At 40.8% G+C, this 14,567-nt stretch overlaps 1 protein-coding gene across 1 annotated transcript in view; it reads left to right on the top strand.

The window, feature by feature from the left end:
- FLT3 (fms related receptor tyrosine kinase 3) overlaps nucleotides 1-14,567 on the top strand; it is a 35,562-nt gene that overhangs the window by 8,506 nt on the left and 12,489 nt on the right. The window contains 8 exon segments of the mRNA XM_042867095.1: nucleotides 660-784; nucleotides 2,077-2,279; nucleotides 2,772-2,887; nucleotides 4,815-4,932; nucleotides 5,829-5,980; nucleotides 6,783-6,922; nucleotides 7,002-7,155; nucleotides 11,413-11,578. Coding sequence (XP_042723029.1) covers nucleotides 660-784; nucleotides 2,077-2,279; nucleotides 2,772-2,887; nucleotides 4,815-4,932; nucleotides 5,829-5,980; nucleotides 6,783-6,922; nucleotides 7,002-7,155; nucleotides 11,413-11,578 — 1,174 coding nt within the window.

Below are 14,567 nucleotides of genomic sequence, written 5' to 3'. Positions count from 1 at the left end.
GGAAAAGGAAAAGGAAAAGGAAAAGGAAAAGGAAAAGGAAAAGGAAAGAAAGGGAAAAACGAAAGACAGAAGTAAAGAAGAAAAGAACAAAAATCTCTCCGGCAGGAGCCAGAGCTGGCTGAAGTCGCTGCCCCAGTGCCGGCCGTGCCCTCAGCGCAGCTGTGCTGCTTCCCCGGTAGCGCGAGGCCGGGCGCGGCGGGAGCGCCCCCTCGTGGCCATATATCGCCCCTGCACCCGAACGAGTCCGCGGGCACCGAGCGGAGCTCTTATTGCCGAGCAGGGCGGACGGTTCCCTGTGTGCGTACCTCAACGTCCCTGTGAAATCCTAACTCAGTTTATGGCAACAAGAGGTCTATCTGACTGCAGTGAACCAGATTTCTCCTACTACATTCTGCTATGTTATGGGACGTACTCTTGAATTGTGGTGTGTCTGTGGTGTTCAAAGGTTCCCCAAATCAGTCTATTAGTCTTAATACACAAAAGCAGATACTGCAAATCCACATGCATAGTTAAGTATTTCTACTACCTGCCAGCAACAACAACAAAACAAAAACTCACAATCTGTCTGCAGTTTTGTTGTGCTTTATTTTTATTGAAATGCTTACCCCTGAGCAGAGAGATAAACACAATCACATTTGTTTTCTACTTCTGTTTTATAGTTCTAGTTATGACAGCCATGGCTTTCACTTCTGCAATGAATCAAAGCACGTCTGAGATTACATGTGCGTTTATCAGACAAAGAGATGGAGCTTCAAGGACAGAAGAGACATCCGTATCTTCCAAGGTGATCTGACAGAAAGCAAGTTGCTTATGAAGTTTCCTGTTCACTCCAGAAATGGAATCATAGAACCATAGAGTTGTTACAATTAGAAAAGACTTCCAAGATATCTAGTCCAACCCCCAACCCATCCCCAGCATGCCCACTAAGCCACATCCCGTAGTGCCACATCTACACACCTCCAGGGATGGTGACTCCCCCACCTCCCTTTTCCAGTACCTTACCATTCTTTTGAAGAGGAAATTTTTCCTAATTCAACCCTGTGTAACACAAGGCCATTACCTCCCAGATACTTTCCCAAAAGCTTACAGCACCCTGACCCTTTAATCCATGGCGGTGTCACAATCAACTTCCCAATGACCAGTCTCCTAAGGGGTCATTTCAGTACACCAGCCAAAGCTGTGCTGTCCCTGTGTCTAATGAAGCGGAATATGGCTGTTATCTCTAGGTACCTTTCAGATCAAACAAAGGGAAAAAGAAGGAGCAAGGAATGAGAAGCAGCAGAATCATACCAGGGTACCTGGTCAAGCACTGTGTGGGGCAAAGGAGGCAGCAAACCCCATCCTTTCATAACTGGATAAATGTCACCCAGCACAATAAGGGAGACATCTAGGGCTGTTCTTCAGGGATCTGCGTACTTGACACCTCTTCCTGCAGCTAAACTTAAAGACTCCATTAGTCTACCATCAGCTATGAGTGCTGCAGAACTTTCCATTTGCAATTCACCGTTAGCAGTATGCACTGGTGAGGAAATGAAAGGTGTGCAGTCACCCAAGCCAAACATTCTCTGCGCAGTGAAGCCCACAAGGAGCTGAGGTCTCTCTGGACGCCATGATGGCAAGTGGTAGCATAGTAAAAAACATTCTGGCCCCGCCTTTGCACTGAAGTCTCAAACAGAAAGTTTTCATTATAGTTCTTCTCTGTCCTCCTGTGGTCCTGCAAGAAGGGAAGCAAAAATGAGAGCAAAGAATAGCCACTATGGGAAATGGTAATGTTTCTGGCTGACGTTGCTTTGTGATGGCCTTTTATAGAGAACAGAATTAACTAATGCAACATGAATCCTAGTGAGCTTCCTTGTGTAGTAGAATTCAATATATTTATGAATGTTTGACAGTAGGAAAAAAATCAGAGTATGTTGAAGGTGTTATTTTAGTGCAGTTTATATTTGGGGATTAGGAGGCACTGTTAATTTATGAAGACTTTTCCAGAAGAGCATCCTTTAAAAATATTTGAATATGAAATAGCAAACAAAGCTAATTGCTTCTGAATACACAACAATTTGTTCTCGTGCATTGCAGATCTCTAACATTTTGGAAGATCTCGAGTGCCATTTGAATTCTCAGGGAGCAGAGAACATCTATGAACCGATTAAAAAAGTGGAAGCTAATGTGTTTGAAGATATTGAATTAAGAGTGATAATGAACATTTCAGAGATCATTTCATGCCATTGGTTTTTTAAAGAAATCCAAGCTTGTGAACCTTCACTGGATTCAGATAACCAGTAAGTTGAGTGAGGTACTGGATCAAAGAACATGGTAGGGATCATTTCTCTTAGGATACAAACATATGTTCTGCATGACTTTGCTTGTGTATAATTCCACGTTATACATTAACTTTTTAAGTCTTGTCATCAATGGAAGGTTATTGCCTCCAACTGCAGGGCTCCTGGGATGGGATTGTAGGTAGAGAACTTCCCTGTGAATCACTCCAGCTGTTCTAAGTCCGTCCTTCCCAGAGCTCAGCATTAGGCACACACTTGGGTCCTTGTGGTTGTAAGGTCCTATGGTGCTGCATGTATAGCAAGATAGATTAAAACACTTTATGGTAAAGGGTGTAATGTAAATAATGAGTACTGTTATCTCTGAATATTTTTTCATGCTATCAAGCACTAATGCTATCATGCTATCAAGAGCTAATGGAATATATACTATTATTGTGTCTGCAGCGTATTACCTTCCAGATAACAAAGATGACTCTATCTCCTGTTTAATAGGTATGTTACTTCTTTGTCTTTTTCTCAAATAAGAGAAACACAAGCTGGAAAATACACTCTCTCGGTCATCAGTAAAAACAGCAATTACACCATCATTGTTCCTGTTCTCATCCAAAGTAAGTATATCTCAGACAGCAGGATTCACTCCACCAGCAGGTCCAAGAGAAGAGGCTTGAGTTCACCAAAGCAGTCAGGCTTCCACCTTTTTCATGTGGCATCTCTCTTCCCAAATGCCTCTTCTCGTCTGCTTAGCCCGTGCTGGGTGCCACTTCTTTCATGTTATATGTTTCAAGCACCTTCCTATGCCTACATAGGACTTGTGGCTGCCTTCAGTGGCTCGAGTCAAAACCACAGACTGCCTTACTGCATGCAAGTCAGCTTTCACTAGTTGATAACAAGCAAATGAGCAAATGAAGATGTAAATGTGCAACAGCCCTCTTCTTTCCTCTTAGAGATTTCCCTCTGTGCCAGAATAGGCAGATAAAGGATGGCTGTTGTATGCTCTCAAAGTTTGTGGGCTGCCTTTTTCTTGCATCTGAATTCATTTATTCTCAGTGGTCTCTGGGTGAGCCCTACAGCTGCTCAGCACAGAGATGCACGAGGAGCTGACACTAAAACTGCTGAGCCCAGCAAGACATGGCAGAGCTGCAGCTTTGCAGATTTGGTTGAATTTCCTCAAGGTCCACACAGGGACATCCCCCAGGCAAAGGCAACTGCTGTAACAAAATTCAGTTTCCCATTTCCTACTAGAGTTGTCCAAGAACATTTTTTTCAAGACTTGAATTGATATTTTTTTTTAACAGACAGGAAATAACATATTGTTTTGTCTGTAAGGCCCAAATTTAAATATAAAATTCAAAAATTATAAATGTGTTAAGGAAAAGAAAGCAAAAAATCAATCCAAAGAGCTAAAATTCTGACAGTTGCTAGGACTAAGCCCCTTTAGAGATAGATTTAATAACAAGCATTATTACTTGCCTTGTTTCTAATATACTGTGTCTAATCAACATTTAATCAACATTTTTATGCCTTCTTTATTTGCTATTAAAATATTTCTTCTAATGGACATTTTTTCACTCTCAGATGCCTTATTTGTCACCTCCAGTTTCTCCTTATTTTATCTGAAGACTTCTTGGGTGTCCTAATTACAATTTTAAGAGCTTCATTGAGAGGACAGGGCATTAAACTTTGATTAAAATTTACTTTCACTACCACATCAATTAGGCTTTAGAGGTAAAAAATGTTATTACATGCACAAGTGAGAGCAGTTCAAAATAGTCTCAGTAAAGATCTTTTTCATATCAATTGCTTGGGTTGCATTATCCGCTCCTGTGAATCTAATGCCATAATTACATCTCATAAAATCCTTCAGGCTAGATGTGAACCCTTCAACTGAGATGTGAATCTCTGTAGGTAAAAAAAGCCCTCTGGGCCAAGCTTATAAGAGGGGAATGAACAAGAAATTAAAAAGCTACAAGTATTAGTTTCACCTTAATGTGTCACTTTACTGGAAATGAAAGCATGGCTCTAAAGAAAATGTCAGTCTCTCGAGTGGAAGTCCTAATGTAAGATGACCTGCATGGAGAAGCCTGCTGCTGATCAGAAGCCGTTGTTCCCCGCTGTTCCTCCATTGTGTCTGACTTGGACGTGACAATCTTATCTGGGGATGCTCCACCAAAGGCCAGGGGCTTGGGATGTGGTTTCCAAAGGTGTCTCTGCTCCTTCCCATGTGACTGGCAGCTACATCCAGTTAACACCAGCACATTAACACCAGCATAACAGCAAGGTGTTAGCCCCAGGATCATTATCTGGTGCAGGTCACTGATAGTGGGAAATGTATTCATTTAGCAAATCAAGACAGAAAAGCTGCTGAGACCAACCCTCAATATGCTCAGGGCTGAATTGTTTCATTGACCCCAGCAGTGAAAACTCATGAAAGTAAGTTCCATCTCTGTGACTTCAAGTACTGTGAAATAAGCAAGGCACTGTTAGCTCAATAATTATTATTTCAGCATTTTTAAACAGTTGCATGATTTTTAACAGGTAAACCTGGCAAACCCTATTTCATGATACCTGAGAAACTGGATATAATAAAGTGCATATCACAGAGCTACCCCCAGCCCTCTGTGAAGTGGACATTTTGCAAAACACATGAAAAGAGGTACGGCACAGGTTTTTATGCATTATGAATTTCTAGACTGAAAGTTTACCATTTTCTGATGAGGAAAGGAGAGGCTTTGTAGTGTTTGGTCTGCCTGGTGAGTTGGCTGTATAATAAAGAGCTTTGGGTCAGCATGTTTGCAGGACGCAGTGGGCTCTGCTGGGCTGCACACCCATGTGTATGCATGACTCACTGTTGGAACGTGGGAGCACAGTTTTCTTAGAAATGTTGGCTGTTGCACTCTTTTGGAAACCTCCAGCTCTTGGCTTGGAAGTGTTGTTCCAGATTTTGGCATTGTAATGTCACCAGAACAAATCAAAAGTGTCTCCTTTTTCTCTAGTTTTTCACTTTAAAAAGAAATACGCTTGCATTAAAGCTGGGGAGATGTCATAAGGGATCATGATTTTTTTATCATTCTATTATCATATTTGATTGATTCTTCAACTGTGTGAATGTGCTCAAGTAAGCAGCACATCAGCTCAAAGAAAATAGACTGCAGTGTGTTTCGTACCCTGGCAATAGGGAATGCCTTTCTCTGCTGTGTGGCAGTTTGGGATCTGGGATTTCATTTCTGCTGGATTTGGAGCAACTCCCATCATCATGAATTCAGGGACATGATGTGAAAGGCCAACCTGTATGATTTCTCCGTTTAGTTATAGAATTACCCATTCATGCATCATTTTGAGTATATTCAGGTCATTTCAGATCATTCTTATGGCTAGGCTGTGACATTTTTATTTTCTTATCTTTGCCTTTCCGAGTTCCTCTTTATTCTGCAGTGTAAGATCCAATTTTCCCACTATTGTTTGCATATTCTCATGGCTTGGAGATTTATCAGATTTATTCACTGGAGGTTACCCAAATGAGTCAATGAATAATTGTGCTTGCAATTACAGCTGCCTTAATAAAATGCATGAAGAAAATGGAGAAATAGATGGCATACAGAAGGTACAATATGAAGTATACCAGAGTGAATTGTTTGAGACTTATATATGGTGCTGTGCAGCTAATGATCTGGGCAGAGAATGCACCAACCTCTTTACTATAGGTAACTTCCCATTTAGGGTTTTTATATGTGTGAGCTGGATCCTGCTGCTGGAGTTCGTTGCACTGCTTGCCTGAATACCCTTTATGGACTAAGTTGTTTGTAACCACTAGAACAAATCTCACGTGAATGCAATTGCTCTGTCTTGTATTTTATATCCTAAATTGTTATAGCTATTTGTGGTCTCTGTAAATAGCATCTTGCCTTTTCTAAAGAGCTGTCATCGATTTTTGCATGCTTTTAGGGCTCCGTTGCAGCGAATGTGCTTCAGAATATCCTTAAAATGTAAAGTTTTTGTTTGTCTTTTTTTTTTTTTTTCTTTTTTTTTTTTTAAGTAAGCTTGACTGGAGCTAAACATTGTAAATTATGACAAGCATTTGGTTTGAGGCATCTAAATCACAGAATCACAGAACTGCAGAATGGTCCAGGTTGGAAGGGACCTCAAGATCATGAATCTCCCACCCCCCTGCCACATGCAGGGCCACCAACCTCCACATTTAATACCAGACCAGGCTGCCCAAGGGCCCATCCGATCTGGCTCTGAACACCTCTAGGGATGGGGCATCAACAACCTCTCTGGGCAGCCTGTTCCAGCAACTCACCAATCTCATAATAAAGAACTTTCCCCTAAATCCACCATATTTCCTGATTTCATGGTTAATGAGTAATTTTCTCAAATTCTAATTATCATTACAAGGTAATCATGGATATCTGTACAGAATTAGAAGAACAAACATTGATTTAAATGAGTATCTTTCTAGACAGAATCATAGCTGTTGTTTTGTGACTATGTTTCATTTTGTAGATTTAAGTGAAAGACGAGCAACACCTTCAGCTGAGTTACTTCTCAAAGTTGGAGAACCATTGCTGATCAGATGCAGAGCTGTTTATCGTAATTACAAATTCAGAATAAATTTATCTTTTGAAAACAAAGAAGTGCCGCAGGTAAGAAAGCAGTATGTTTTAAAATGAGCAACACTAGGCACCATCAGCTGATTAAAAGGAAATTTCTGTTGACGTCTAGAATCGCCAATTCGATGGGTTGGAGTACCAAACAGACCACTCAGCCACTCGGGTCCAGTACGTGTTTACTTCAGCAGCAAGAAAAGGTGACAGCGGACGTTATACCTGCTCTTCTACAGCTCATCCAAATCAAACTGCTCTGGTTACTGTTTTAGGTAATTCCAACCCCAGTGTTAATTTTGTCCCTGGACTGGTTGCTTTGCTTTGTTTTCAGTATAGTAGTTGCTTGCAGGTGTGCAACACGTGTTCCTGGCAGTTTCTAAGAAAAAGTCCTGTTTGCACATAGTGACAGACCAGGAAAGCCAAGAGATTAATCTGAACTGAGTCATTCAGGTTCCTGACGATAACAAACTTTTTCTTTCCAAACTGCTTTCCAAATAATTCTCATTAACAGACAGTGCTTTTAGAGGTGAAATGAGCAGGCGCTGCTGGGAGGTTTCATGGTTATTTCTTGAAGCACAGGCTGGGAGTCAGGTCATGTTGTTGTAGAATACTCCCAGCCTGTGTGACACAAAGCCACGGCAGCTTTTTGTGGGGACACTAAGCTACTGGCAGCTTTGCCCTGGGGCTTCTGGGGAGAGGAACCTCTATGCTACCAAGTCAGATTTTGGCAGCTGCAGAGCATACAAATATCTAGGAGAAAGTCCTTTCAGAACACACCATTTCTGGAGCTGGCCAAGAGTATGATGAGCATGACTTGTCCTTGTATTCAGCTATTAGTGCTCCATATATTAGTTTGGCCACAGTCTGGAGACCACCAGCTGGTCTCAACTACCGTGATACAGAATTGTTCTGCTATGACTCCACCCTGAGTTTTGGAAGGTTGTAGCCATGATCTCAGTCTCCTCACGATGTCCTCCATCTGCCTGGTAGGGAATCTCCACTCCACCTGCAAGCATGGTCCCTTCAGGGACTCATTGCTGCAACACAGCAAAAAAGCAGATAGAAAGTTTGCATCGGGCCTGATTTGGGTCTACTAGGAAGCAATCAAGCAATTGCAAGTCTCTTGGAGGTGGCTTTCTCACCCAAGACACAGAAAAAAAGAGAAAGGTCAATTTCCTCTTATGGCAAGGGAATGACCGACAGACGGCCATTTGAGTTTGCCAAACTATTTAGGGAAAAGAAAATCTTTGAAAGAATTCTAGTTCAGTTACCTGTGGAACTAGTAGCAGAATGAAAACTTTTGCATGAAGTGTGAACAGTGCACAAAGAGATCATGAACAGCCCATAACCACAGAGCTGGCAAACTGCCTAACAAGAGAGATGCTGTAGCTGTGATGGTAGGAAGGGAAACCTGAAGCTCCAGAGACAACTGCTGCTGTGTTACTGGCTGGTCTATTTGTCTTCTGCTTCTCAGGCACTGAAACGAACCATTCTTCTAGCACCAAGCTACACAAGGCCTGAAAGTTCAAACATACCAACAGAAACTTCATTCTACTCAGGCAACATGTTAATCTAAAAGCCAACAGTCTTGAAATTATCCCATTACAGCCTCAGAAGCAAACCTGATTTCTCAGGTGGAGATAATATACTAACTAGGCAGAGATCTGGAAATAAGGCGTTAAAAGGAAAGCTGTAGCCTGGGTGGTGCTGCTGAAGTCAATGTTGGGAACCATTTTGTGACAGCAATGTGTGGAGTTGGGCTATTCTCCCCAAGAACCAGGCTCTGTGAAGCACCCATCTGATCTTAGATGTAGCTACTGTCAGAGTTTGCAACGCCTAAGCTAGGGGTGATAGGAAGTGAGAATACTTCCCTTGGCATCTTCAAAAATGACTTTTCCAGTGCAACATCCCCTTTTCAGCTTCTGCCTACTTCTGAGCAGGAAGTTCTGCAATGATATACAATAACTGAGTGTGATACCTGGTTGGGGCAAAATCCTCTTCTTTCTCTAGTACCAGTGCTCGTTTCAGAAATACCAGCTTCTTGGATCCCTGAACTCTTATGTCTAAGCATCACATTGACAGGAGACATGTGAGTCACTCTCCATGAAAGGTTGTACATTTGTAATGTAAATTTTGTTTTCATTACATTTTTTACCTCATTATTCCAAACTATGGGAGTTGTACCTTCCTTAATACCACTTCATGCTTGTGAAACCTCTGTGGACTCCTTGGCTTTGCTTTGAAAAGATCTGTTTGCTTACATGGTGGATTAATGAGAAGAGATGTTACTTACCTCACACTTCCTTTTCCAAGGTTATACAGGGACATCACGTGCAACACTTCTATGTGTCACAGCTTTTAGCCTGATTTATTAATTACAGCCATTGCCAGAGTGAATCTGTGCTAGCACACCAAGTCAATTTCAACAGTGATACGTACAGAAATTTCATTCAGATGTCTGTGTTACAGGGTAGCAACCTCTGAAATGTTTGGTGTCCTACTTTCAGACCGTCACTGTTCATGAATCTGCATCTATAGCTACACTGGGATTGGTGGTGATGTAACTTTACCAAGAAGTTGGGGCACTCTGCATTGCCTAGGGAGTTTGCATAATACAGCTACACTGATAGATGATCTCTAACACCTCCTAGCCAGACACATCTTGCCTGCTCTTTGCTACTCGATACTTCAGCAGCTTATCTCATCCTCCTTAGTTGGTCAAATCAGGCAGGGTGCTTAGACACTGAAAGCTAAACAGAGATCGTGCCAACAACTGCAGCTGCAAGGCTCTGTGTTCCTGCAGGTCTTATCTTCAATTTCAACCAGTGCTGAATAAAGAATTTTTAGCAGCATGCAATCTGAATTTGGGAATATGCAAGATATTTTGTAACATATATTAAGTTTCAAGTAGCATTAAACAAACGCAATAAAGGCAGTGGCACAAAAAGTTTGATTCCAGCCTCAAAAATTTCAGCTCACTTCTTTATCATTAAAAATCATGCTCACTATTTCTCTGGCACGAATACTTTCAAACGTGCCAAGAAAAAAAAAAAAAAAAGTAAGCCAAGGAAAAAATGAAAGTGCTGTTTTCTTTCTGCTTCAAGAAAGGAACTACTCTTTCTGAGTGTTTTCCTCCTACTCCAGAGTCCCTGTGTGCACTCTGGAGAAAGCCTTCACTCTTGACAAGCTGTATTGTTAACACTTGTAAACAGACAACCTTGGACCTGGAAAGATGAGTTCCAAGGGAGTAATCAAAAGGTGAAGGTCTAATTTATTAAACCAATAAAACTTTAGCATAAAAAGGAGGATAATGGTCATGAATAGGATTGCTTCTTGTTTTAAAATACTGAAATTTTTGTGGTTTGTATGGGAGTTTCCAGATAGTATTTTTTAAACCAGTCAGTTAGACAGACAAAACATGCCAAAATCAATATAGGGTTACAACTGAAAGAAAAGCACACTGAAGAGAAATCCCACTCTGTTAATACTTCTACAGTGCAGTTTTTTCACCAGGTGGCTGATTTAACACTGACACAAGTTTCCCCTAAGTCCGAACTGAACTGGACACAGGTCTAGGCAGCCTTGTCTAGTTGGACCTCCTCTGAGCATCTCCAGAGCTCACTAACATATATGATTCTGTGATCTTCACAGAGCTGATCCTATATCTGCTGATGCAATTAGGACTGTTGCCTCCCACATATGCCTGCTGTTCATTCTCTTTGGGTTGGATTCATTGCAGCTCATGAGACATCTAGCTGCAGCAGTGACCTGGTTCCTCCAGCAGTCAGTGGCATGAGTATTTCCAGAGAACATTTCATTATATCTTTGTTATCTTCTGTTCAAGGATGGGATATATCCAGACATGCCCACCCCCTTCCACTGAATGTATGAGAGGTCCAAACAAAACAGCTTAGGTGAGTCACTGAACTTCAGACAGATCTATTTGGTGAAACCAATCCCACCCAAGCAAGGAAAAACCAGCTGTACATATTCAATGCACACCTTCAAAATGCTTTCTCATGTTCTTTTTGCCTTTCATAAAATAATTTTAATTTAGATGAAGAAATAAGTGAACAGTTATAAGACTTATTTACAAAATCTTTAGCTCATTTCACAGAAACAGAGACTATTAACATCTGGTCATGCTGGTGGTGCCGCGTGGTTTTGTTCTGTTAGATGCAGCTGCTAACACCCAACTAAAGCAAACAAAGAAAAAATAATGGAGTTACTGGACCTGAGGTTCTGTAAGGTGGGTAGAGCAGAAATGTTGGAGCATTTTGGAAGGGCTCTCGTCTGATCATATCTACAGCTCCAGCAGATATCACACAGACTCAAGCCAGAGCGCAGTGACATCACTGCAATGCCACTTTTGAAGGATTATCTTCTTTTGATTAACAGGATGCCTTTTGTGATGTAACGGCGCCTTTTTTCACTTGTGACAACTAAAACAAAAAACAGACAGATGTCAGAACCCATTCATTAAGCAGGTCAGCCTTTTTAACACAGTATCAATATTATCTCTTTTTCAGAAAAGGGATTTATAAATATAACTGACTCTAGAGAAGATTTTGAAATTGGTGATGAAGAGTTTTGCTTTGAAGTTAACTTTACAGCGTATCCACCAGTTGAATGCATGTGGCTATTTTCCCAGAAAACATTTCCATGTAAGCAAAGTTACAGTGAGGATGGACACAGGTACTGGAATATTTTGATATAATTTCAAATGTTTTCATTTTATGTCTTATTATCATCCATATTTCACACTCTCTTTGTATTTTTTATATGTGGATGGGTCAGGTGATAAAGCCATGTTAACTAATGGTAATCCAATGGTAGTTTGGCTTTCAACAGCAATTTGTTAAATGATCTATAGAATCTCTTTATTCTCCATGAGATAATAAACCCATTGGTAAATTATGCAACTTTTCAGATTGTATATACTTTGCCATTCTCCTCTCTGATATGATTTTTCAGTTACAGCTCTTTTGCGATCTCTTTTGAGATCACACTGGACCTCAAGTTCTGTATGTTCCCCTTTCATCATCCTGTTCTTGATGATGTTCCCGGTATCTTTGCTGTTGCTCAAATCAAGCCCAGGGCCCTGTAGTTTCCCAAGCTGCCTTTAGATCTGTGCAGCTCTGCCTGTGCCACAGAAACATACCGTTCTGCTAATTACCTAGGTCATGGTATTCTTCCATTGTTGCAAAACATGTTGTGAATAAACCTGTTATTTATCTACCTTTTCTGTTATTTCCTAAAACAAAGTTCTGGCACAAGTCCTGTTTAAGGCTAATGTTTTCTCAATTCCCCAGGCTTTCTAATCTCTTGATAAGATTATCTAATTTCCTTCAGAGTTTCTTTCAGAGTAGTCCCACATTTTCAAGGTAGCAGCTCTTGTTCACCTTAGTGAAAATAAAGCCACACTGCTCTTGTGAAGTTTTAGCTTTAAAAAAAGCAAGATGTGGGCAGATGTTAATCTACCCACACTAATTTCTTTACATATTCTTAACATCTCCTTTAAGCTGTGTCACAGCCTTGATTTCACTTTTTTTGCTTCATTTCCAAAATATTTTTGATACGTCTGATCATACCTACTAGCTTCTCAAGTCGTCTTCACAACAGACTTGCCTATTTGTTGCATCAGAAGGGTATTGGAGTCAGACCTCTGCATGTTTCAGAGACAGTTCAGTGGAGATCAGTAAACTGTCATCTCCTGGCAGTGACCACAGGAACTCTGTCCCTGCTGATAAAGTGAGGGCTGTCATCAAACTTCGATAATGTCGGTGACTAATCTGTATGCCTGATGTGGGCTAGGCAGGTCTGTTCTTTGTGGTCAGGACTGATTTTGGAAGTGAGGTCTTGTGGGGCAGCCATGAGAATTTGCTCATCCTTGCCTGATAATGCCAAATTTACTTGCTTAGTGGCTCTCATGGACTTGTTAAGAGTAGGAGTCATTTTTTCTTAGACTCTTGGCGGCTAATGTAATTCAATCCAGATAAGAAGGTGCTAAAGCATGAGCCAACAATAACAACTTGGAAAGATATGACATAGCTTAGGTAATCCATTAATCAGAAAAGTGCAGCTTCTGGTGGCCTCCATGCTTGCATCACCCCAGACAACTTCTGTGGCTCAATGAGGCTGGGGGACTGCTCCCACCTGTGCCCCACACCACTAGAGCTTGCCCAGTGAGAGGTGAGGGTTTTGTTCACCTTGGTGTCTCTAGAAGCAGCAAGAGGAACAAGCTGAGGGAATTCTGCCTATAAATTGTAGCACTGTAGGTCTGGACATAATTTTAAAGCAGAAGATTTCTCAAAACAGCATGAAAAATATCAACACATACCTTAACATACTCTGAGTCTAACTTTGCTCATTTTAGTTGACTTCTGTGTAATTCCATCTTTTAACACTTCTACTTTACTCCTTTCATATCCTTTTTCATTTCCTGTTTTTCCCTTTTCTGATTTCTGTCTTTTCCTTATCAAGCTATTCTTTCTGATTACAGACCACATTGAATTTTATTAATTAACTCTGACCCCTTCTTTAGCTTTTGATTTCAAGTCTCAGTGATTCATTTCTCTATCAATGCCCTTATGTTTTCACTGATTGTTTCAAAATTCCCATTTTTTATCTGCAACACAGTTGCCTCTGCAAAGGCATTTTTTGTCTGCAGAAGTTGCCTCTGTGTTCTATCACACTGATGATTTTCAATTCCCTCTTAAGAGCAAATGAGTTTTCATATACATAATGACTTCTGTTGGATTTATATTGTCTATCTCACATCCCCAAAGATTCTCAGATAACTAAGACATTCTTTTCTAATGATTTTCTTTTCTAATGATTTTCTCATTACTTCATTAGGATTTAATCCTTCAGACCTAGGATTTCAAAAGCAGCGAATGGTTTGTGGTTTGCCCTGTCTTTGAGGCATCTTAAAAGGGATCGGACCTCAGAACAATCCCTTGAGTTTCAGGGACATCTTTGAGGCCTTTTCAGATTAACACATTCAAAAGCCAGTAACTCAATATGGACATGTTGCATTCATCAGAAGGCAAAATTCCCAGTTGTTTATGTGCAAGTTTTCTTCATTAGAACTGTGTGGTAATACTTGGTGTCTTAGTTCTTGCTTGGTATCATGCTTAATGAGCAAGATCTTGCTTTCTCTTACTTTTTCTATTGCCAGTATGGTCTTTAAATATCTACTTCTAATTCCCCAGGAAAATAGAGTCATAGAATCATAGAATATCCTGAGTTGGAAGAAACCCACAAGGATCACTGAGACCAACCCCTGACTGCACACAGCACCACCCTAAATTCAAACCCTATGTCTGAGGGCACTGTCCAGAAGTTGATGAACTGCAAAAGCTGCCATTGAAATCTGACAATTATTCTGACAAAAATAACCTAACCAAAAGGACAAAAATGGGATGCCAACACTGTAAGGTGATATAGTTCTTTCTCCCCACCTCTTCCTCACTCAATAGGTCAGTCATGCTCAATCTTTATTTCATTGTAGTCCTCTGATAATAGTTTCTGCTCAGGGACTTCTTGGAGCTCTCCCTCACTGTTTCCACTGTCACAAGCATCTTCCTTCAGGTTTCAGTCTTGGTTTCTTACCATCCATTGGACCACGGGCCACAGTGGTTAGCAGAAGTCTGCCTCTTGCAGAAATATCTCGATATTTTCT

Source organism: Lagopus leucura, unplaced genomic scaffold (genome assembly GCF_019238085.1).
Source record: "Lagopus leucura isolate 7727_CA_CO unplaced genomic scaffold, USGS_WTPT01 Super-Scaffold_100001, whole genome shotgun sequence".
Taxonomy (NCBI): Eukaryota; Metazoa; Chordata; class Aves; order Galliformes; family Phasianidae; genus Lagopus; species Lagopus leucura.
This window is presented reverse-complemented; position numbering and strand designations above follow the sequence as displayed.